At 42.6% G+C, this 26,018-nt stretch overlaps 1 protein-coding gene across 1 annotated transcript; it reads left to right on the top strand.

Annotated features, from left to right (window-relative positions):
• The first annotated feature begins 550 nt into the window (after positions 1 to 550).
• LOC114598953 (lanosterol synthase-like) lies at positions 551 to 22,349 on the top strand. Its single transcript, XM_028733367.2, has 22 exons — positions 551 to 1,313; positions 2,873 to 3,041; positions 4,247 to 4,385; positions 5,541 to 5,649; positions 6,480 to 6,601; positions 8,361 to 8,457; positions 8,892 to 9,027; positions 9,911 to 10,019; positions 11,132 to 11,250; positions 11,514 to 11,611; positions 12,547 to 12,574; positions 13,371 to 13,424; positions 13,806 to 13,877; positions 14,855 to 14,905; positions 15,163 to 15,312; positions 16,173 to 16,269; positions 16,933 to 17,038; positions 17,717 to 17,782; positions 19,088 to 19,168; positions 19,698 to 19,868; positions 20,334 to 20,412; positions 21,323 to 22,349. Exons 1-22 carry the CDS (start codon positions 1,300 to 1,302, stop codon positions 21,500 to 21,502), a joined length of 2,247 nt encoding a protein of 748 aa, XP_028589200.2. The 5' UTR covers positions 551 to 1,299; the 3' UTR covers positions 21,503 to 22,349.
• Positions 22,350 to 26,018: the final 3,669 nt, after the last annotated feature.

The following is a 26,018-nucleotide window of genomic DNA, read 5'->3' as shown; positions in this document are numbered from 1 at the left end:
GTTGTTTTTGTTTCAATGTGTATCATTTTACATCAACGGGTGCCAACATTTTGGGACTGTGGTCACATTTGGAATTTTGAATGAGTGTCATGGGTCCAACTATGGCTTTTAAACTGGTGGGGTTTTGTTTTTATTTGTTTTAACTATTTTTTTTTATGTTGTAAACTAACGTTTGCTCATCAGATAAAGGGTGCTATATTATTATTATTATTATTATTAGTCAGTGGCGTAGTGTAGGGGGGTCTACTGGGGAGATTGACCAGGTTGCAAACATTTTTGGGGTGCGTCTCTGCAGCTGCCACCCTGACTGGAGGCCCTCCCTATCCCCCCTGCCCACCTTACCTAAGCAGCATGCTGAGCAGGAGCTGTAGTGGTATCCCCACCAGCGGAGGAGGTGTGTAGACAGGAGTCTTGCAGCAGCAGCAACCCATCCCCAGCACAAAGAAGCGTGCATGCATGTCCCACCACTGCTGCACAGCTCCCTCTGCGAGCAGCAGTGTGCCGTATGGAGGCACCAGTTAGGGGGCACAATATTTGTCTTAGGTTGGCACTGGCAACCCACGCTACACCACTGCAATGTGACAAGGCAATGGAGCAAGGGATGATGTAATCTGTTCTTTTTGCTTGCTGCTTGATCACATTTCCCAGAATTTACTTTTACCCTTGTGCTCACTTAAAGTTCAACCAGGTTTTGAAACATGTTTCCGGTTCTCAGGTGCATGGCAGCTTGCAGAAAAGATCATCACTGCAAAAGAGGCACTTTCACAATTTATGCATATGAAACAATTTGCTTCCTTCCCATCGGTGGATGTTGTCTTCATTTGGGAAAATCTCCATGTCAGGTTGGATTAGCATTCATAGGGCATTAGGGTAGATAGGATCCGATAGCATAGCTAAGAGTCTGACTTTCAAGAAATCTAAACACACATCTTTTTGGGAAGTTACTTTACTCATGGTAGATTTTTATCTCCAGAAAACGTCAGTGCAATGCATCAAGGATAGCCCTGTCATACATTGACCTTAGTTATTGTGGGTGTGCCTTTCATTGATTACATTAACACTCCTGATCCCACCCTGTAAAATTATTCTTGCTATGATTGGTTAGGTCAGTCTTTATATAACCTTCAAGTATTTTATTGGGAGCGTGAATATTTTAGAAACTGTGGAACTTCTGAGGCAGAAACTCTAGCCCAGAGTCCAAGAGTTCAGTGTCCTATTCAGTGTCCTGTGTACCTGAAGCCTTGCACCATCTAAAATATAACCAGAACAATCTGAGGCAGTCTTCATCAACCCAAGAAGATGTCTGATGGGACGTAAGTACATTGTGTGCAATCTATATGCTTTGATTAGGATGATGCTTAAATAAAATAACAAAGTGTGCCAGTTGCTTGACTTAATTCATGTTGATTAAGCAAGCTTTATTACAGGAGAAGTTCACAGAAATAAGATGGGAAGGGTAATTAACCTGATGTATTAAGGAATAAAAAGGCAGCAATTTGGCTTTTCTTTTTTCCTGATGATAATTTTTATTAATTTTCAATTACAATCCAATAATAGCCTCATTTGCAACAATACCAAATTATAATACAATTACTAATACCAATTATTCAAATACTGGATTATATAATTTAGGTGGCCCCCCACATGCTAGATTTGATGGTTTGGTGGTTTTCTTTATTTCTGCGTTCCAAAATCTTCCTAATTTCAATTAAATTCTGGTTAAAATAATCCCTTATACAACAACTGCAGTATTAATAACGTCTATTTGTGTTGACACATTAAATGATTTATAGAACTACAAGTGAGGCACTCAAACTATATCCTTGTTTTTCCTGTGTATGGCAATTATTCTGTTCATGGTGTTTCTTCCTGTCCTTGTAAAATGTTATGTCTATCTTTCCCCATCATGCCATGCGTGGAGCTGATACAGTCATACCTCGGGTTGAGCGTGTTTGAGTTGCACTCCGCGGCAACCCGAAAGTAACCGAGCGTGTTACTTCCAGGTTTCGCTGCTTGCGCATGCGCAGATGCTCAAAATGATGTCACGTGCATGCGCAGAAGCAGCGAAAAGCGACACGCGTGTGTGCAGATGTGCCGTTGCTAGCTAGTCAAGTTCAAACCTTAACGACCTTTTTGCTGGTTCTGTTCCACAGTTTATGATCTCATTTCTTCTAGCATGCACCTGTACTTTAGTCCGCAATTTCTTGATACAAAAAGGTGTGAAAAATAGAATGGAACTTTTTGATTGTGATTAGGAACAGAAACGAAAATTGGTGTAAAAAGCTTTTGTTGGATTTCTGGCAAAACAACCTGCAAAAACTAACTTGTAAGCCTTAGGTAATGGTCTTTCATTGGAAAGAGAAACAAGACAGGTGTGGCCTCTGATTCTCAACCCCCCAATTTACTGATGGTTTAGTTATAATAAATTTGCAATAAAAGAGGAATGAGATGAAAATAACTATGATGTTACGTGAAGCTTAGCAAACACTATTTGATAACAGAAGGGGATAAGCAGAAGATGGGTTAAAAAATTAATTTAAGTAAAGCAGAGTCTACAGTACATAAATAGTAAATCTTTTTGGAATTGAATCAGTAGTCCTTATTATTTGTCAATTATTGATTTCAAAAACAGATTAATTATTGGAGGCCAATGAAAGACAAATGGCTTTAACAACTGGGACAAAAATATGGTTGTAGAGAATAGAAAGTGTTTCCATAATGAGCTAGTTAGAAAAAGCAAAGGATCTATGGGTGTTACATGATTATGCCATACTCAGAGTAGACTCACTGAATAACTTTCTGTGATAGGATAACAAACCGATAGTCTGCCTGCATGTTTCAAACTCCCCACCTCCTCTGTGTTCTTTGGCAGATGTCTGCGCAGAAGAAAAGGTGCACATGAAATAGAACCCAAAACTGATCTTACTCGCTGGCGATTCAGCTCCGTGGAAGGGCGGCATAGATGGTACTACGTGGCAGACAGTGAAGAATGTGCCCGTGAACAGAATGCACTAGAGGCTTACACTTTAGGGCTGGACACTGTAAGTGGCTTAATGATAACAGATGGTACAACACTGAAAGGCTACAAAAGGAGCACAGGGCATGAGGACTGCTGGCTTGGCCCTGCCCAGCAGCAGTTTCCCAAGGGCTGGGTCATTTTTCTTTTGGCTTCTCATCTTCTGACACCTCAGTTAGGAGCACAGGAAGCTTGGTTATTGCTTTCATAGAATTGTGGAAGGGATCATGAGGGTCATCTCCTCCAACCGCCTGCCACTTGGTGCTGTACAACTGCAACTTGATAATGTCAGGGTTGAATATGAAACCCTACTTGAAAAAAGACAAGCCTGCAAGATGAATATGACAATCTACAGGAAGTACTGAAATACATAACTTGGTTATCACTTTCTACAAGGCAACTTCTTCATGCTTGTTGCCTGTAATGATGACTGAATTCATTTGCAAGCAGTTTGCGGCCTGTGTTTGGTTCTTAGTCTTGGAAAGGGAGTTGGACTACATGATCTTCTGGTCCCTCATATTCTATAGTTCTCTGATCTGAGAGCTCTGTGGTGTTCTCCTAGAGAACAGCCACTCTCTTGCTCTCAGTGATCAATTTCCAATATACTGTGCCTAATACTCATTTCCATGATGCACAGATGATGCATCTGCATGAGGCATTTTGATGTGCATGAAAATACTGAGGCACATGAATCCAATATGCAGTTTGTTTGGATAAAGGCCTCTGACTGACGGCTGGATTTCTAAACAGTTGTGATATCCCATATTGTGAGATGTTGGCAGGTGTAGATTTCATTTGAAATGTGGTTGTAAAACATAGTTTGGGAACTCTCTCAGGGCTAAACCATCCAGTACATTGAATGACTTTTTGTATTTAACATGACTGTTGTTTTAAACCGAAACAAGTTCATGAGGGCCCAATCAGGATAGGGATTGGGCTGGGTGGGGAAGAGAGAGTTATCCCTTTCCCAGCCTGCCCATGTCTCCAGGCAAATAGCAGCTGGCGATGGGCGTTTCATTGAGACTGCTGCTAGGAGGGGAAGTGTTAAATGACACCTCCCCATCTGTCATGGTTCCAATCCTGACTACCCTTCCCTGTTATATTTATTTTTAAATGACCGATCAGATGCATTAAATGTAACAAGACATTTAACACAATGCATACTTTGTCTTGTAGATAGTCTGTTTAGTTTTTGTGCATTTCTCTTACTTTTCCTATTTTGTTTTACAGAGCAAGTTCTTTCCAGATTTGCCCAAAGCTAGCACCGCCCAGGAAGCAGTCCAGAAAGCGATTAAATTCTTCTCTGGCCTGCAAGCAGAAGATGGCCATTGGGCCATGGAGTGCTCTGGTGTTCTCTCTCTTGCACCAGGTACATGGACACTAGCGGATTTACCACACATGCATTAACTGGCTAAGGAGGACCTCCCTGTATATTTTCTATAAATTTGTTTATCTTCTTTTACCAGACAGACACAAATAGTTAGACATTTGGAGAAACCTCTTAAACTGAGGCCTTCCTTTAATAGTTATTATGCAGTGTGAAAATGTTTCTCGCTTGAGACACTTCTCCACTCTCTGAAAACTTCTTTGATCTCAGTGTCATGAATGTCTTCTTCCATGCATGAGATGTTAAACCTTGAACCCTCTTAATTCAGAAGGGAGTTTTTGTAATTAAGATATATATCCCTGTTATCTTCCATCACTGCATAATTATTTCTGCTGACAGGAGTGTCAGGAGTCGACACGTAGTCTTCCATTACCTTCCCTGGAAGTCCGATTCATCAGATGTGTATGTTCTTCAAGCCAGATTGCCTTGGGTCACCTGCCTGGGAAATTCTTCATTCTCAGAATTGCCTATAGTTAAATTTATATATATATTTAAATCCCTCTATTTAGGAAAACTAAGTCTAGCCTCTCTCACAAAGCAGAATACTTATTCAGTATATTCTGAACAGGGGGATAATCCATTGAATCCATTGTGCAGGATACTGTCCATCGGTGGCAACATACAGCTGTATGGGGATGTGGTAGACCAGATGATTTAATATTTTTTCTTCCCCTTACAGTTAATCTTAATTATTTTTTTTAACTGTCTTTACTGAAAATTTTAATATTTCCTCTAAACCACTTAGCGGGATTATGCCACTGAAGTGGTATATAAATAATTAAATTTGATTTGCGTGCAGATCAAGATGAGAGAGAAATTTGATTCAGTTTCCAGTTAAAGGTCTTATTAGCACTTTCAGAAACAGTATGAGAAGTTCTTTGAAGTTCGCTCTTCACTGAATTTTGTAGTTCATTTCCCCAGCCAAGTAGTGTGTACAATGGCATATACTAGAGTAAAAACACAAATCTTGTTATGTTTGACCTTTTTCTTCTGTTTCAAGATGGTAAAAACAAACAAACAATGGGGTACAAAAGCACAAGTTACGTTTCGATATCCAAACAGGCGGTTTATTGGCAAATCATACCAAAGTTAAGATTGTCAAGTACTACACATGTTCTTTTTTTTTTAACCAAACAGCTATTTTGATGTCATGTTATGCTGCCAAGATCTCACTACCAGAAGAGGTCGAGAGAGAGCTCCTGCGTTACATCCTCTCAAAACAGCTTCCAGATGGTGGCTGGGGCCTGTAAGTAGTTCAAGGAGGGTGTGAGCTTCTCTAGAGTGGCCTGAGAAGAGATTCTCTAATTCTGCATATCTTTGTCTTGGGCTGGTCCATGATGCAATTCCCCTGTCAAGGCTTCTTTAAATCACTTCTGCATTCTGCTGTCTTTTGACTGTGAGCCTTTTATTTGCAATACTCTCCCATGTGAACTGGGCACCAGGGTAGATGACCAGAATGCCAGCTGGCCTCAGCATGTACTGAAGTTGCCCAGCTGTGGCGGAGAAAGATAGAATTGTGGCATGAGGAGTGGAGAGAGGCAACAATAATGAAGATATGATAGCTGATCGCTATTGCCTTTGAAAAGCACCATCTATAGGAAGTATTACTATTGATAAATGGTGTGGTGAGGCCAGGTTGCCTCCATCCAAATGTATCCTGTCAAACCAATAGCAAACCACAAAATGGATCGGAGTTTGACTGAGCTTTGAATCTGAATTCTTAGTAGCATGGTATCAACTTTATTTAGCTGGAAAGGAATTTTAACTGGTGCTCAGGTTGTGTGAGCTGCTCTCAAGCCCATGCTGCCTCATGAAAGGAAAGATTTCAAAGCACCAAATGCCCTTCATTAAGGCATTACTTTTTTAAAAAGGCAATAGAAAACAAAAGAAGGTATTCTGTGGTGTCCTGGCTAATGGTTAGCTGACTGGGTATGGGTGAGGCAAATTCTCAGAAAAGCGTTTGAATTTAAGGTAATGCACCAGAAGAATGGAAACTAAACAATTCAAAGAGATTTCTAGACCTCTGGACTCACTGGTCCACTTTCTAATAGCTCTTTGATTTCTCTTTTAATGTAGTCACCTTAAAGAACAGTCAACAGTATTTGGCACAACCTTTAGCTACATAGCTATTCGAATCCTTGGACTTGGGCCTGACCATCCAGATGTAGTGCGGGCTCGGATAAATCTCCACAAGAAAGGTAAGGCAGAAATCTCCGCCAGGGCTGGATCAATCCATTTTGCTGGAGTGTAGTGCCCAGGCAAAGCTGGGGGCCCTGATGTAGTTATTTGGGAGCATCTTCCTATTCTGTCTCTCCCCCCCCCTTCCTCCCTTCTTTTTTGGGTCTTTTTAGAAATCACCATAGATTGATCATAGAAATTGTGTCTATGTCCCAAATAGAAGATGCTGGTCATATCTTCCCTCCCATTTTCTCTTCTCTAAAATTTATATTGGGAACTCTTGGGAAGGGGGAAATGGACCTGCCCTTTTATGCCACTCCATAATGCACAATATACAGTGATAAAATTTTATTTTACTGTATTCTTAGAAATACAAAGAATGAGGTGAATTTTAACCTTCCTTTTGCAGTAGTGTTTTGCGGTGAACCCCCCTCTTAACTACTGCTTAATCTTTTTGGTTTAGCTTCTTTTCAGTTATTTCACTTCAGTTCCTTAAACTTAAGTGAGTAGATGTTACAGCTTTGGTCTTAATACCTGGGGTCTTAAATAAGGTGGTGCTTGCTGTCAGTTTCCCAACTTTCTGTAAATCACACTCCTGAGGCTCTAATAGGATAACAGGTGACCACCCTCCAACTGGTTTGGGAATCTGCTTTTTCTCTAGAAGTTCTGTCACCTACTTTCTGAATTGGGACCCCAAGTAGAGTGTCCCCCTCATAACTCTACTTATCCTGTCCCCAATTCAGCTTCCCAGTTTTTCTCTTGTCTGTACATTCCTAAAAAGACACTAATCAATGTCTTTCAAACTAAACTCAACAGACTTCCATCTCTGGTTACAGATATTGTCCTCAGGGTTTGTTTGTATCTAGCTGAACTCAAAGAACGCCAACTCTCAACTCTTCTCTCCCCAACTGTCTCTACGGCTTTCTCTTTTTCCTCCCAAAGTGCGGACTCCACACACACACACCCCTGCCCAGCTAGCTGTATCCACAGCCACTCAGAAGGAGGCTACAGCTCAGCACTCTGGTGGAATTCCAAGGCACTTCATCACTAAACTCTGGTCTAGCTGAGCTTTCTGTCACACATTCACATAAGGTTTAATGGAACTAGGAGGTGAGGTGGTTCCTTCTGCATGGATACAGTCTGAGAAATACATAGCATATGTTTTCAGGATGATCAGGGCATTCACCCTGTCTCTGGGTAGCTTGTGCAGTTATAGGAAAAATGAGGAGGGAACCCTTTGGGTTCAGCCAGTTCAGAAACACTGCAGTGAGCATAGCTGAAAGTTGTGCAACTGCTACTAGACTTCCCCTCCAATGTGTGGAGTGTGGCCGGGCCAGGCAATGAGGGTGCGATGGGGCAGGGGTGGGGGGACTGGGCCAGTAAGCCCAGTTCTCTTTCTCCCCCTCGTGTGATGAGGACATAAAACCTGCATAGAGGTAGTGTTGGGTGGTATTAAATGTGGACACCACAGCAGTTCTTATACTCATGTCTCCTCCTGATATGGGTAAGAAGAAATCTGAAAAACCACATGCCATATGGCTCTCTCTAAATAATGAGAACAATCCTAGAAAAAAGAAAGCTAGGATTAAATGTCTTTGTCGCCTTCCTGTACAAAAGAGGGTCTTTCCAAGCACTATTTCCCTTTTTATAGTTTTGCAAAGTATCTTCACAGTATCTTCACAGCAAGGCAATAATCATATCTTGGTTTTCATTGTAAATTTATTTGGCTTTGTTCCCTTCAGTCTACAGAAGCAAAGATGTTGATAATTCTCTTTCCAGGTGGCGCTCTTGGAATCCCTAACTTGGGCAAAGTTTGGCTGGCCATTATGAATTTGTACAGCTGGGAGGGAATGAATTCACCATTTCCCGAGTTGTGGTATGTGTCTGAAAGTTTACTGATCCCCACCCCACGCCACCAATCATGAACCCCCCCCCAATGTCTACAGTTTTACACAGTAGACAAATTCTTTATTAAATAACAGTGACTTGGAAATTGAAATTAATCCATATTAATCTTCACCACCCTCAGAGGTCCAAAGAGGCCTGGGCTAGTTCCAGTTTTTGAGGCCCCTAGCCATAAAAAAATAAAGATAAGAATGACAACTCTGGAAAGCAAAATAATGCACCAACAATATAGTGGGGGATTTTTGCTTTGTTTGTTATTATGTTACCGGTTTTTGTGTTTTTATACTTTAAATTGCCCTGATCCTCAGATGAAGGGCAATATAACCTGCTTTTAGTGTTACCACTACATCCAGGATTCCTGACATTGTCTTCCATGAACCTGTTTCTTCCATCTTTCTGAAATAGGCTGTTTCCTACATGGTTGCCGGGACATCCCTCAACATACTGGTGTCACGCTCGCCATATCACCCTCGCGATGAGCTACTGCTATGCCACTCGCCTGACTGTAGAAGAAGATGAATTGATCCAGAGTCTAAGAGAGGCAAGGCAACATTCTCCAAACATCCCACCATCCTTGGTCAAAGTGGGACCCTCATACTCCCTTGGATCTGCACTTGGGGGATTGCTTGCTTGTATCTGACAGGGAGAAGGCTGAGCTAGGTGTCCTTTTTCCATTTAAGGCAGAAGTCGAGCTCAGAGCATCGGTGTTTCAAAATGCCATGGGAATATTTATTTTGGAGAGAGACGGGAGCATGGAAACATGCCACTTGGTCATCCCTATTCTAGCGGAGAGCAACTTTGGGAGGGTAGAATTTGGAGTGGAGATGGTGCTCATGGCATCACCCTACCAAGTCACATAAGTCTCTCTCCATTCATGCTTTTATTTTAATTTATTTAAATGGTTCTGTGCTTCCTGTGCCACAGAGTATTCCTTAACACTTTGCCTCTCTTCATAAAAACTGATGAACAACATCAATATTGCCTCCTACATCACAGTAATACCACAATTGCCCTTTTTGATGCTTCTCTTTCTTTCTTTCTTTCTTTCTTTCTTTCTTTCTTTCTTTCTTTCTTTTGGTGTGGTAAAAGGAGCTTTCTTCTCCCCTCTTCTGTGCTACTGGAAAAACAAATCAATGAAGAACTGTTGAACCATTAATCTCTTTCTCCTCTAATGTTTTATTTATTTATTTATTTATTAATAATTATTTATTATTTATTATAACATACTTTTTCATTTAAGTATCAAAATGGTGATGACATAGACTGTAGCTCATGAAAGTTGATGCCATAACACAGGGAGAGGAAAATGCTAAAATGAATTTGCTGGGGTTTTTTTTAAGATCCGAAATGACATTTGTCAAGTACACCAGCATCCTTCTGCTTCTTTACTATGAAAGTCATTTCACTTCATGGTTTCCTTCTAGGAGATTTATGTGGAGGACTTCTCCACCATTGATTGGCCAGCCCAGAGGAACAATATTTACGAAGCCGATTTGCATTCTGCACACAGCTGGATGCTGGATGCTGCTTTTGGTGAGTGATTTTGGAATTGGCAACGTAGGTTTCCTAGGGTTTAGTTGACACAGAGAAAGAGACTTCTGTTGGTATAGGCAAACACTTTTCACCAGAGGATATCCATGGGAACATACAACATTTTCCAAGTTTCATATTATCATATGTAGCAAGCAACTACTTAGCCAATTACAAGGACAAGGGATATTGAATCACACTGTGAAGACAGCATGTGGGATCCCTCACACGATCCGAATTGAGATTTCTACCCCGCCCATTACTTTTACAGTGTGAATCGGGATCCCCTGCCATTGTGATCAGTTAAGGAAAAATAAGATATGTAACTACTTGATGCAGGGGTGCCAACAGGATTATCTGGGTCCAATGCATTGTACCTTGATTGGGCTCTCTGACTCACTTGCCAAAGAGAACGCAGATCTGCATAAAATGTGTGTGCGTTGTGCAACATGCAAATTTGTGTCCTCTTTTGCAGGTAAGGTGGAAGGCCCACAAATGAAGAAAGACACGTTTTGCTTCTTTACATTCCCATAGTTTGGGGGCCCTACTGATCCCAATGAGAGCTAGTGGGAGGGACCCAGCAGCAGTTTTATGGTGCTTAATGACCCCCCTCCCATTTGCTTCCCAGTGAACCTTAAAACTGTCAAACTGTTTCATTCCATTTCTCTAGATGTAACCTTGCCCAAGCCAAAGGAGAAAATCTGGCAGGGATTGTGATTTTGGCTCTTCAATTTTGGGGGTGGGGGTGGGTCCAGGGTGGAGGTTTGTTGGGAAAGATTTTGGGAGGGGATCTGCAAAAGGTTCATGGAAGTTGGGGGTAAATGAAAAGAAAAAAACCAAATGACCCCAAACAACTGGTGCCCACCCGTGGTAAACCCCTTCACTCACACCCATGTTCTTTTGCGGATCCCGCCCCCAATCATATTTGAAATTAGGGGCTGAAATCCTGCCTCTGTTTTGAGCCAAAAGATCTTTCAGAAGCAAGTGCCATTGAATTCAATGACGCCCTCTTCCAGGTAATTGCATGGAGGATTGCAGCCCAAAACACACGAGGAAGATAGAACTGCATTAACATGATTGCGATGTTCATAGTGACTCTCTTATTCCTTCTGCAGCTACTTTCAATTTGTATGAGAGATACCATTTCACCAGTTTCAGAAAGCAAGCCATTGCAGAAATGTATGAGCAAATCAAGGCTGACGACATATTCTCGAACGCCACCAATTCTAGCCCGGTAGGTCCTTTGTGAAGAAAAAATTGTACTGGGAACAAATTCCTTTTGATGACAGCATATACTCATTCTCCTGAGGAAGCTTTGCTTCAAAAACCAAACAGAGAGCTATGTTTGTGGCAATCTTGTTCTGCCTGCTTGGAAGAGTTTCTGTGTTTGGCTGGTGAGATACAGACAGGTAGTCGTGTGGCAGATGAGAGTGCTAAGTATGCAGGTATTGCAGAGGGGAATTCCTAACTGGAATGATATTCTCTTTTGTCCTGCAGACTTGTAAAGCATTTCATGTGCTAATAAGCAGGTATGCTGATGGAGCCGATTCTCCAGCTTTTCAAGAACATATCTCCAGGATCCATGACTACCTTTGGTAAGCCTGGCATATTTATTCAAACCCATCTTTGTAGAATCCTGAACATGGTCTTGCATAAGTGTGCTTTTGCAGACCTGGATCCTTCCTCAAACCAAGGTCAATCGGACTAGGAAATGTAAATGGTGTGTACACCTGTGACAGCCGTAGTATGTGCACACATGAGCACAGATGCTCAGATGGCAGCTTCATCACTAGGAGTTCCGGGGGGGGGGGAGTTGTGCGGGGGGGGGGGGAGGGACCAGAAGTGGCATGCACACTCTGTAAAGACATCTCTGCCCCCGATGTGAACAACACTGTGCAAATGCAGCTTGCAGTGCAGTAGGAAAAAATCACCTTGTTGTGTTTTAAGCTACATATGTGAACATATCCTTATTTGCAGCATAGGTGGAACTCAGAAAGGTGTCATGCACACCTGTGTCCCACTCATTGTGTTGTCTGGAAGAGATTTCAGGGAGATTTTGCTTTTTGGCTGTTCTTGTGGCGCTGTGGGTTAAACCACAGCGCCTAGGGCTTGCCAATCAGAAGGTTGGCAGTTCGAATCCTCGCGACGGGGTGAGCTCCCATTGCTCGGTCCCAGCTCCTGCCAACCTAGCAGTTCGAAAGCACATCAAATTGCAAATAGATAAATAGGTACTGCTCCGGCGGGAAGGCAAACGGCATTTCCGTGCGCTGCTCTAGTTCACCAGAAGCGGCTTAGTCATGCTGGCCACATGACCCGGAAGCTGTACGCCGGCTCCCTCGGCCAATAAAGTGAGATGAGCGCCGCAACCCCAGAGTCGTTCGCGACTGGACCTAATGGTCAGGGGTCCCTTTTCCTAAAGCCTATTCTATTCTATTCTAGTCTTGTCAAGCCTTGGTCTCCTGTTATGCAATGAAGTTAGAGAACTATATGGACTTGCTTCTTATAATCTCTGCTTCTTATATCTCTGCAGGATTGGACAAGATGGTATGCTAATAAAGGTACAGTAGTGTGGACCCAGATGTTGGGAATTGCTATGGCCTACAATTTGCATTGCTTTGGTGACTCTCAAGCTGAGTTGTCTTCTGCTTGCCTGATATCAAAATATCAGGAGAATCCAGTCTTGGGTCTCCTGCATATTGTGTAGCTTCACCCCAGGATTAGGGCTAGGAGGCAAGATGTAACATAACACAAGGTCATGTAGCACCTTTTAAAAATGCTGAACCAGATATTATCTAATATGCTGAAAATCCAAAGACTTGTGTTGCTTAACTGAGTTTCAGTCCAGCAGAAAAGTTCAGATTTTTGCAAGCCATGGCTGCAGAACAAGGGGAAAAGTTCTTGAACCCAGGGGAGTACAATAAAAAATCAGGCAAGTAAACATGTGGAGGAGCCCTTTAATTACTGATTTATTCTTAGTGTTCTTGCTTTCTTTTTAAATAGTGCACTGGAACATACATTTTAAAACAGAAAATAAAAATGGGAGGAAACCAATTGTTCACCACTCCCACACAATTCTGACCACATGAAATTCAGAGGCTTCCACACCAGTCCACCCACATCTTTCCCCATCTTCCACTCAGTTAAGCAGGAGGCCTTATCACAGTTCCATGAGACGTTCCAGCCCTTCAGGAGTGTGCAGAGCAAGGCCAGTGGGGGAGGGTGTAGGCTAGGAAGTGGACATGACTGGGGAAGCATCCAAAGGGCTGGTTAGAGAGGACTGCATTCAGCTCCCAGGCCAGTGGTTCTCCACCCCTGATCTAATGGACAAAACTGTTCTTCCTTTCTTTATATCAGGTCATGGGATCACAGACCTGGGATACATCATTTGCCATTCAAGGCTTCTTGGAGGTATCGTTTTATATTGTCAAATCTTCTGCTTTTGTTCTCTCCACAATAATTTCCATTTGCATGTATATTTTAGATGAATGAACTGGCATGTAGAGAGTGTGTGTTCATTATTTAACCAAAGCACATGCATTACGAGATCCGAACACCTCGTATGCCTGTCATGGTTCACCAGGAAAGGCATGTTCTCCAGGTGATTCTTAGGACATGAGGTCCAGAAATCCACACCCTGAGTATTCCTTTTGTAGCACTGAAGTTATCCCTGAAGAACTTGCATTTTTTTTTTGTGGCTGTCCAAAGTGATGCTTTTGTGTAAGTGTCTGAGATTTTCTCTGTGACTTTCCTGGGTCTGAATCCTTAAGCATGACTTCTGTCTTTTTCTAGGCTGGGGTTCAGAACAATCCTGACTATACATCCTGTCTGAAAAAAGCCCATGAATTCTTGAAAGCCTCTCAGGTAAAGCACTGATCCTTGGAATAACATACACAGGGAATCAATACTGCTTTCTGCTGTCTCAGCAAAAGTATCAGGAGGGAAACGCTTGTCTCTTTTTGCAAAGTAACATGTGTTACTCATCTTTCATGTGTTACTCATCATGAGAAGGAGCTATTAGGGTATCAAAGGCAATAGGCCTACTTGACCTAGATGTTGAAGGGCAGCTTCCAAGGTTGTATGGTTTCCCCCAGCCCTGCCTCTGATATCCGTGCATTTAGACATGGATGCCTGCATTGGCAAAGCTTAATGTGTGGGTGTTGTGGTCATGAAATGTTGTGCAACCTTGGAAGCAGAGCCAGAGTGTGGTCCATCTGCCTCTTGATCGCATGAGATTCATTCAGCTGAATAATGTGTCATGGCAGGACTATAGAATAATAGGTTTTTAATCTGTGATCCTTGACTGTAATGTCAATTCGGTTCTATAGTGTGGCTCCAGTCCTGTGTAAAACCTTGTATATCCACTGCAATTTACCTCAACCGACACTATGGGTTGTACACAGTATGAATCCTATTCACAGCAAACCCATTTAGGTTAATAAACATGCCCAATTTGAGTTCATAAATTTCAGTGAGTCTATTTTGAGTAGCCCTGGCACTGAACACAACCCTATGTGCTGCCATTGTATCAGGTTGTAGCCATATTCTGTCTTCTAAATTGCAGACCATATTTCTGACTGAGTTAATTTATTTTCTATTGTTTGTTAATTATTGCATAGCCATCTTCTCCTCCAAGGAGCTTAAGGTGGCATACATGGTTTTCTTCCTCCTTACTGAATCCGCACAACAACCCTGTGAGGAATTTTAGGCTGAGAGGAAGTAGAGATTGGCATCCTGGTCTCTCAGGTCCATCACTCAAACTGTTATGCCACACTAGCTTTCTCTGGTTATAAATATAATCTGATTGTCTTTTATTAATATGCTGCTAATCTGTTTTTCAGATTGTAGATAACCCACCTAACTACCAGAGATATTATCGCCAGATGAACAAGGTACATCCAGAATTGTGTCCTGTCTGTGTGACCCATAGCCAGCAAAAAAAAAAAAAAAAAAGAGTCTTTAAGTGTTAATTCTGAGAACCTAAGGAGCCTGCTGGTTTAGGCCAGGGCCCATCTAGTCTAGTATCCTGAAAGAGAAATGTGGATCACCTGTCAAATTCCTGGTTGCTTTATTGGGATCTTTTTGGGAGGAGATTATTCTACACTGATGGCTGCCCAAGGAGTCCTAATGTATTTTCTTCAATATCCAGGGTGGATTCCCCTTCAGCAATCGAGAGAATGACTGGATAGTCAGTGACTGCACTGCTGAGGCCATGAGGACACTGATGCTGCTGGAGGAAAAATGCCCCTTCATAGAAGATCATGTGGCACCTCAGCGCCTCTTTGATGCTGTCAATGTGGTGAGAAGGGGGAAAGCTCAGAAGAGAAAATGGGAAGCAGGCAGGAGAAGCTACTGTGGGAAGACTGAATTCATCTAGCATTCAGTAATAGTGCTGAGGAGAATATTGGCTTTGTGGGACCATAGGATAAGAGAATTGGTGGAAGTGTCACTATGGCAGCATTGTATCCTCTGTGAAGGATGATCAGTCTTGAAGTTTGAGTACCTTAAACTCAGGTAAAGGGTTGTAAGGTAGCAGGACTGAGAGCAATCTTCCCCAATCAGCTGGATCGAAAGCTCACTGGGGATTAGGATTGACAACAGACGGACTACTGATTTTGTTCAGTGGAAAGCAGCTATTACATGCTTACGCTTTACTTAATCAATTTGAAGTCAAATATATAATGAGTTAATCTCCTTCCATATAGTGGTAATTTGGAGTTAAATCACATTTGATAGAAATACGCAAATTAGCAAATTTTGTCCTGGAATCCTCATCATAGTCGCAAGGAGCAATGACACTTTCTAATGTTTGCTAGGAGAACAGAATCTCCCCATCCACTGAGTTCTCCATTGGCCTAATATGGTGAGAGAGGGCCAACTGGCACGACTACATGTGTATGGAGAACTACTCTCCATTTGTTTAACTCCACTTGAAGTAAAGAGATTAGTTTTTCAAGGTGTGATTTTACATACCCCTATAATATTTGGGGCTTTTTAGTTTAGGAAAAGAGCAAGTGAAGTAAGGGCACAGGAGTGGGTGGTGGGACTGGGCAGGAGTGATCATCGTGCACCTCTGCAAGTAAGACAAAGCACACCATGCCCATTCTTAAACCCTTCGCCTTGCTCCCTCCCCAATCGCACTTGTCCTTTTTTTTGCAGATGCTGAACATGAGAAATTCTGATGGTGGTTTTTCGTCTTATGAAACCAGGCGTGGGAGTTGGCTACTGGAGATAATGAACTCCTCAGAGATATATGGTAAGAACACAGCCTTGGTATCAGAACAACTTAAATGGGAATCTTATGTGAATTTCTGGTCATCTTCACAAGCAAAGTCTGTTTCATAGTTTGGGGGATAGATGCCAAGTCACGCAATCACAGCTTTGTATCCGTGGGAGCTTTGGGAAGGAAGTGCAAGGGTTCTGGCAGCATCCCAGAGCCTTTGCACCACGTTTCTCAAAGGTGGGGGAAGCACTTACTGGGCTTTGGGAAGGAGGCATGAGGGCTCATGCAGTGCCATTGACAGTGGCTGCCAATGAGTCTATGGACCTAATTCAACATAATTGGTTTTCAACTACACCCCTTGCTTATTTTAGAAGCCACCTCTCCCAGGATGACCCTAGCACCTCACAGCCTTCAGGGAGGGGACACATTACTTTGAGGGTATTGCTGGGCATGCCAGCAGTGGGTTTGGCCAGAGCCACCTCCTTTTGCCACACCCTTTGCAAGCCTGTTTTGCTGATTGGATGGCACGTTTGGTTGCTAGGCTTTTGGTGGTTAAGAGCTGGCATTTGACCTGTTGCTTTTATAGACACCCCCCCCCCCCGCCCGCTGTTTAAACTGCTAGGTTTTTGCTCCCTTTTTAAGGATATAAATCTGTAAGCCATCTTGAAAGGTAACATTCTGGACTTTGTTTTTCAGCTGATTGTATGGTCGACCACACCTATATAGAATGTACTTCATCAGTAATGCAGGGATTGAAACATTTTGGGGAAAGATTCCCAAATCACCGGGAAGATGAAATCAGGTAAATATATGAGGGGAAATCAGGCAAATGTATGAGCTGAGAATGATGTTATTGTTACGTTATAATAGACATATTCTCTATTCTAGAATTCTGTATTCTAATGCTGCAACAAACCAGCACAGCTCTGGAAAATGCAGTGCTTCCCCCCCCTAAAAAAATGTTTAGGGGTACTCTCATTTTCCTACTCACATTGAAATACTGCCCCTCAATGAGGCCAAACTTCGATTCACAAAATGTTTAGGGGTATGCGTACCCCCCCAGAAAAAAGCACTGGGAAAATGTATATGTATATGTATATGTACACATAGCATGCATGTTATTTCCAACATGGAAGTGATACTTTTGTGAGATATTCATCTCATGTACAGCTGCTGCTGGTGGTTTAAATATCCTTAAAGACTGATGAGGAACACTTTTCATCTTAATTAGCAATCACCTGCTAGGCTGGGAGGTCCTACTACTGGGTCACAGCCTGCTCTAAGGTGGGTCACAATAGCAATACTAACGTCGTTGAAACATTAAGAAGTGGGCCACTAAATGCATGTTTGGGGTGGGTCCAAGTTCCGAAAAAGTCGAAGGCTACTTTAGGCGGCTGAATGCCATTGTTACAAGGGACTTGGGTTAATTATTGTCTGTTTAGCTTGAAATATAAGAAGACTCCTTTGTTTTTCTTCTCAGTGATACTCTAAATAAGGCTTTGCAGTATTGTCGTAATATGCAGAAAGCTGATGGCTCCTGGTTAGGGTGAGTGGCTTATAAATATTCCACACTGAACTTGACTGCGGCACGGGTTGGCATAGTTTCTGAATGCATACATAGCATTCTGAAAGTAGGACTTGAAGAGGTTGTTGATGGACTGTGGAAACCTTCACCTTTCGAATGACTTTCCTGCACAACAGTTTGGCAGACTGCTGCCTTGCGTGGAATGTGACACACATAGTGGAACTCTTGCCTTTAGTAGCATCCCTAGGCTGCCTGTTACCTCCAAGAAGGAGACCTCCAGAGCTTCGTCTGATTCATCTGCATTTGCACAGTCTGCAGTTTGTGCTTTCAGTATTCTGCAAATATGAAACATTTCTGCGATGAAGGGTAAAACACATGCACAGAATGGGATTTCTCACTTCCCACTGTAGAGGGTTGTGCTGCAGCCTAACTCTGTGCATGGTAAAGAAAACACAGGAGCACCAGCCTCTTTTTAGAGGTAATGGGATCCTAAACTGATGTGTAAAATGGGCAATTTCAGAATGTGACACCTAAGAGGGCAGTTGGGAATCTTGTTCACCACAAACAACTGATTGCTAGCGTGCCTAAGGAGTGATTAGAGACCTGCAGCCTAAAATGTAGTACCAATATCCAGGTGTCAGCAGCTTGCTCCACCCTCAGTTAATCTATGTTCTTAGGCAGGATTAGGTAGTTGCACAAACCTTCACATTGTCATTAGACTTAGAGAGAAAACATACTGTACTGTTGGTAACACTATGTACTGATGCCATACTGATCCCTACATGATTCATCAGGAGTATTCACACCATGAGATCTACAGCCACTAAGTAAAATAACTGGTTATATAAATTAGATCTAGTTAGATCAATAGCAAGCAAGGAAAAACGCACAACTAGTTATAGCAACAAGAGATTCTGGCTTTGACCAGGAATTTCACTGCAGGTTTATGATGAATGAACTTGGCTCCATCCCTCCTTTCACTACTTTGAAGAGAGTCCTGTCTGTAGACGATAAAACTTTGAAAAACTGCCACCAAGAAGAAACCTTCTCCTCATCTAGTTGTTCACTGTTTGGTGCAGCTAATGGAGGGATATGAAAGTTTTGGAAGAAATGCAGAAAAAAGCATAGCTGCGATAGCTCAGATGATAAAACATGAGACTCGAAAGATTCTTGCATTGCAGGGGTTGGACTAGATGACCCTCATGGTCCCTTCCAACTCTTTGATTCTATAAAACAGTGAATGGAAGGGCATACTCAAAGGGTGTAGTCTGTCATTTGTCTCAGTATCTTTCATTCAGCGGCTGATGGGTTTTTCCTCCCTGACAGGCGATGGGGCGTATGCTTCACATATGGCACCTGGTTTGGACTAGAGGCATTTGCATGTATGGGATACATCTACCGTGGTGGGTGAGTAAGCAGCCTTTCGGGTAGAAGATTACTATGAATGTTGCTCTGCTGGGAGCCCTTGATGGAGCTTAGCTTCAGGGAGAAGTGGAGAGACCGTCAGGCTCCTGCACCCAAAATATCAAAGGCAGGGGAGTCATGTGCATATAATATTGACAGCGCCAGCCCCAATGCATGCTTAAAAAGGTAAAGGATAAAGGGATCCCTAACCATTAGGTCCAGTCGTGACCGACTCTGGGGTTGCGGCGCTCATCTCGCTTTACTGGCCGAGGGAGCCGGCGTACAGCTTCCGGGTCAGGTGGCCAGCATGACTAAGCCACTTTAGGCGAACCAAAGCAGTGCACAGAAATGCTGTTTACCTTCCCCTAATGCATTCCCTAATTTACTCAGAAGTAAATCCAACTGAGCTTAGTGGGCCTTACCTGTAGGTAAGTGTGCATAAGATTCTTTGGATGCAGTCAAGGCCAACAGTGGAACAAAACCCAATGAGGCATCTCATGGGCTGTTTTTTCTCTTTCCTCATATTTTCCAGGGAGGCATGCAAGGAAGTGACCAAAGCCTGTGAATTCTTAGTCTCCAAGCAAATGGAAGACGGTGGCTGGGGAGAGGAATTTGAATCCTACAGGTTTCGCAAATATATTCAGCACACTGTTTCCCAGATCCACCAAACCTCCTGGGCTCTGTTGGGGCTGATGGCTGTTAGGTAAGCACAGAAGATGGCAGTTACCTACCTTAGCAAAGGCTTCTGTCTGCTTTTGCCCAAGTTCTTTCTGCAGCAGCTAGACAAACCAATTAAGGCGTACTAAAGAAACATGCTAACTTTTGGAAACTTACAGAGGACAGAATTTTCCTGCAGCTTCGTATGTAGATGTTCCCAGGTGCTTCTTAGTCCAAACAATTGAAATAATGCCAAACAAAGAGGCAGTTAAGGACTGGATGGAGGCCTCACAATTTCATTTCTTTCGCTTCTTCACTTTTCTGAACTTGTATGAAGGACTCATGCACTTACAGGTCTTTCCACTAGGGGGACCCATTGAGTTTCTGTGAGCCCATGAGGGTTTCTTTCTTTTAAAAAGAAACTGTAGTCATATAAGCTCCTGAGAAGAAAACTGATAGGCTTTCCCTGCTGATAACAGAACTAATGACCAATATTTTTGTGGCTTTGCAGATATCCTGATGTTCAGGTTCTGGAAAGAGGAATACAAGTTTTGATTGACAGACAGACATCGATTGGGGAGTGGCCTCAGGTGTGTTACAACTTTTAATTTCTTTTCTTAATCTAATATCCTCATAGCAATATAATTTCAAGGTTGACAGGAACAGTATATTTCAGCCATCTATGAAATTGATCATGTCCTCCAAGTATATGTAAAATGAATGAATGAACGCAGAGCATTTTCCACCAAGTACTGAGAGTGGGGGTGGCTAAGTTGTTGCCTTCCAGCCTACATAGGCAATAGACAGGGATGATGGGAGTTGCAATTCAGCAATATTTGGAGGACCAAAGGTTATCCACCCCTCACTTACTGAATGAGGCAGATCAGAATGTACTCTCTTTGGCATTGTTGTTGTCATAAAGATGCTTCTTGTACATGGCTGCAATGTATTGTGGACACACATGGACACTTGTGTGGCATTGGCAGGTGAGATCTTACAAGTGCTTCCCATATTCTCCCTCTATTGGACACTCTGATGTTCCTGTGGGAAGTATTCTGTTGCCTTAGGCACCCAAGTGATTCATGCACCTGTCTTGTTCCTGCGGTGGCATCAAAATGTGCCATCAGGATTGAGTTTGTGTGGTATCAGAGCACAGGACACAGCTGGCCCTACTGTTACATACATGTGGCAGCTCAGAGGGGTGCCTTTAAAAAGCCATAGACTGCCAGTTAATTATTTTATTTTTTAATCATGGAACCATTTGGATATTCTGCCTGAGATGCTACAATGTCTTTAGTCGCCTTTCCTACATTTTAATTGGCTCTGGTATCTGATTCCTGCTTCCAGAGTCTTGTTTGCCAAACAAAAGCTCAGTGATACTGTATGTGACAGTTGCTCTTGAAAGAGGTTGCAGTGATCAAATGGAATTTAGTCACCATGAAGTCAGGACAGAAGACTGCATGTCGGTTGTTCAGGAATTTCTCTCTTGCCTCTCCTCAGGGTGACATCGCTACAGCGTTCTACAAAGCTGGTACTCTGCATTACAATGCCTACCGAATCATCTTCCCTATCATTGCACTTGCCCGCTTCACCCGGCTATATCCCAGCAGCCCTGTCGCTAAAGGACTCCTGAAGAATGGATCTGTGCATTCAGAGCAGAGTCAGAATGGAAGGTGCTGAGCAGAGGTGCACTGTCATTCCTGAGAGCTTGGGTTTCATCCTTCTCAACATCACCCAGTGCTTTTCTCTCTTGGCTGATATTCCCCTTGTAGCACGATTGCACTTTGAAATGCACAAACATGCCCCAAAGAAAGTGGACAAAGAGGCACGTTAGCTTAATTTCCTGGTAGCGATTTGCACCACTTCAAATCCCTCACTGGCAACAGAAATTTAGAAAAGACTTTGCCCACTGAGCGATTCATAACCACGATCCACATTCCTACACAAAGCAAAATACAGCTGAAATTTGTGTTCTTGAGGAGGAATAACAGAGGGTGTGGAAAATTCAAGATATGTTGCTCTCCCTTTAATAGGTGGATTCAGTGGGGATACCATTAGGCAACATTTTGAAGGTACAGGATATTCCCCACCCTCCACTGTGAATGAAGCCCAGCGTCTCTGGGTTATTTGTGGGGCCTGCCTGGTGCTCGTTCATTCCCGCCCCCAAAAATATTGTCCAGCCCACCACATGGTCTGAGGGATGGTGGACCGGCCCACAGCTGAAAAAGGTTGCTGACCCCTGTGCTAAGTATTTGGCCCCCTTATTGAAGGAGGGGATTTATCACACTGACTCTTCCAAGGCGTCTTTTGTGCTGAATAATTGTAGTGGAGAATGTGGCAAGATTTTTGAGTGATGCCATGAAATGACGTTACCATAGGTCCTAAGAGCCATTTTTGTACCTCATAATGTCTGGACAGTTTTATGCTAAAGTATCTCCTACTATGTTTTGTTCTCTGTGTTGTGTTCTGATCCATGTATACAATGCACTTTTTCTATGCCAATAAAGGAGATTGATTGTTTGCATCAAAATCCAAAAAAAGTGTACATGTGCACAGGGGGAATAGTGATTCAGAAATCTGAAATCAGGTATTTCAAAGCAAGAGATAATCAATTCCTAGTAGGTTTTCCTAGTAGGTTCATGGATGCACAGCGCAGGATCTCAGCATGAGACAGTGATGTTCAAACGGGGAGGCAGCCCTGTAGATCTTTGAATAAGATTAATTCCTCAAAAAAGTAATGTTTAGACTGCATTGACAGCACTGAGCAACCGGGATCCCTGACAGTGATTAATAATGGGAATACAATGCATTGCAAACTAACCAGTTTGGCTTTACCCCCAGATTAAAACATTCTGGCATAAAGCATATAATACTGGTTCTATCAACCTAATGCATTTGTCTTGCAATCACCTCTTAATCTGAAGCTGTATGAGTGTAGGATGGGTTCTCCCAATACTTAATAGTGAGCTGATCTCTAGAAATGCTTTGTGCTTGATGCAACTTGTTGTTGTTTAGTCGTTTAGTCGTGTCCGACTCTTCGTGACCCCATGGACCAGAGCACGCCAGGCACTCCTGTCTTCCACCGCCTCCCGCAGTTTGGTCAAACTCATGTTTGTAGCTTCGAGAACACTATCCAACCATCTCATCCTCTGTCGTCCCCTTCTCCTTGTGCCCTCCATCTTTCCCAACATCAGGGTCTTTTCCAGGGAGTCTTCTCTTCTCATGAGGTGGCCAAAGTATTGGAGCCTCAACTTCACGATCTGTCCTTCCAGTGAGCACTCAGGTCTGATTTCCTTAAGAATGGATGCGTTTGATCTTCTTGCAGTCCATGGGACTCTCAAGAGTCTCCTCCAGCACCATAATTCAAAAGCATCAATTCTTCGGCGATCAGCCTTCTTTATGGTCCAGCTCTCACTTCCATACATCACTACTGGGAAAACCATGGCTTTAACTATACGGACCTTTGTTGGTAAGGTGATGTCTCTACTTTTTAAGATGTTGTCTAGATTTGCCATCGCCTTTCTCCCAAGGAGCATGCGTCTTTTAATTTCGCGACTGCTGTCACCATCTGCAGTGATCATGGAGCCCAAGAAAATAAAATCTCTCACTGCCTCCATTTCTTCCCCTTCTATTTGCCAGGAGGTGATGGGACCAGTGGCCATGATCTTCGTTTTTTTGATGTTGAGCTTCAGACCATATTTTGCGCTCTCCTCTTTCACCCTCATTAAAAGGTTCTTTAATTCCCCCTCACTTTCTGCCATCAAGGTTGTGTCATCTGCATATCTGAGGTTGTTGATATTTCTTCCGGCAATCTTAATTCCGGCTTGGGATTCATCCAGCCCAGCCTTTCGCATGATGTATTCTGCATATAAGTTAAATAAGCAGGGGGACAATATACAGCCTTGTCGTACTCCTTTCCCAATTTTGAACCAATCAGTTGTTCCATATCCAGTTCTAACTGTAGCTTCTTGTCCCACATAGAGATTTCTCAGGAGACAGATGAGGTGATCAGGCACTCCCATTTCTTTAAGAACTTGCCATAGTTTGCTGTGGTCGACACAGTCAAAGGCTTTTGCATAGTCAATGAAGCAGAAGTAGATGTCTTTCTGGAACTCTCTAGCTTTCTCCATAATCCAGCGCATGTTTGCAATTTGGTCTCTGGTTCCTCTGCCTCTTCTAAATCCAGCTTGCACTTCTGGGAGTTCTCGGTCCACATACTGCTTAAGCCTGCCTTGTAGAATTTTAAGCATAACCTTGCTAGCGTGTGAAATGAGTGCAATTGTGCGGTAGTTGGAGCATTCTTTGGCACTTCCCTTCTTTGGGATTGGGATGTAGACTGATCTTCTCCAATCTTCTGGCCACTGCTGAGTTTTCCAAATTTGCTGGCATATTGAGTGTAGCACCTTAACAGCATCATCTTTTAAAATTTTAAATAATTCAGCTGGAATATCATCACTTCCACTGGCCTTGTTATTAGCAATGCTTTCTAAGGCCCATTTGACTTCACTTTCCAGGATATCTGGCTCAAGGTCAGCAACCACACTACCTGGGGTATATGAGACATCAATTTCTTTCTGGTATAGTTCCTCTGTGTATTCTTGCCACCTCTTCTTGATGTCTTCTGCTTCTGTTAGGTCCTTTCCACTTTTGTCTTTTATTATGGAAATCTTTGTACAAAATGTTCCTTTCATATCTCCAATTTTCTTGAACAGATCTCTGGTTTTTCCCATTCTATTGTTTTCCTCTATTTCTTTGCATTGCTCGTTTAAGAAGGCCTTCTTGTCTCTCCTTGCTATTTTTTGGAAATCTGCATTCAATTTCCTGTATCTTTCACTATCTCCCTCGCAACTTGATGCAACTATGAACATCCAAAAAAGCTCTTAACAGCAGAGCACTGTGGCAGTGGAGCAAGGGATAAAGTTACTTGTTCTTCTGGTTTGCTGCGGGGCCAGATTTCCCAGATTTTTCTTTTACCTTTGCACTCTCCTAGCCAAGTTTTAAGATACAGGTAAATACATTTTCATGGATCTCAAGTGCTTGGCAGCTTGCAGAAAGTGCCATCACTTCAGAAAGGCACTCTCACAATTTCTGCATATGATACAATTCTCTTCCCTGCCTTATATAGTCTCCATTTTGGGGAATCTTCATGTTAGGTTGTATAAGCATTCATAGTGCACTAGGGTAGATGGTTCAGATAGCATAGCTAAGAGTTCGACCTTGAACAAATCTATACATACATCTTTGGAGGAAGCTATTTTACTCATGATAGATTTTTATCTTCAGAACCAGTCCCTAGGCATACTTTTAATTTATTACATTAACACTCCTGATCCCTGTAAAATTATTCTTGCTGTGATTGGTTAGGTCAGTCTTTATATAACCTTCAAGTATTTTATTGGGAGCATGAATATTTTAGAAATTGTGGAATGTCCAAGGCAGGAACTCTAGCCCAGAGTCCAAGAGTTCAGTGTCCTATTCAGTGTCCTGTGTGCCTGTCTGGCAACATCTAAAACATAACCAGAACAATCCAAGACAGTCTTCTTCAACCCAAGAAGATGTCTGATGGGACGTAAGTACATTGTGTGCAATCTATATGCTATGATGGATATGCTAGGCAGAGGCATAGCAAGGTCAGGTGGTACCTGGTGCTGAAATTTTTTTGTCACCCCCCCCCAAAGAACTACTTCCAACCTCCACCGTCAGTTAACTCATTATTATTTATTTGCTGCAGATATTGATACCTATTTTCAACTTTCCCTCCACCCTTTCAGTTTTGCAAAACGTTTATCAGTTTTTACAATTCCTTGCGGAAATGTTTTATCAAGCACTTTTCTTTTCTCATTTTATATCATGCACTTGTACATGCACATACAACTTTCATAGCAGCGTAGAAAGGGGTCACATGAGCAGATTTTACATGTCTTGTAGTCCACTTTTATGCATGTCAACTTGAAAATAAATTTCACTTAGATAACGTGGCTTATTTATTTATTTATTTATTGAATTTATATGCCGCCCTATACCCTGGTGTCTCAGGGCGGTTCACAGAACAAAATCACTTCTTGGCTTAGTCCCAAGTGTGCAGAGGATACCAACTTTAAAATAAATTTTGAAAAAGCACCAGCAGGACACACCGTGGGGTGGGGGGTGGGAGGTGAAAAACTAGGAGAAGGAGGAAAAACTAGGAGGGGGAGGA

The sequence above is a fragment of the Podarcis muralis genome, chromosome 5 (assembly GCF_964188315.1).
Source record: "Podarcis muralis chromosome 5, rPodMur119.hap1.1, whole genome shotgun sequence".
Lineage (NCBI taxonomy): Eukaryota > Metazoa > Chordata > Lepidosauria > Squamata > Lacertidae > Podarcis > Podarcis muralis.
This window is presented reverse-complemented; position numbering and strand designations above follow the sequence as displayed.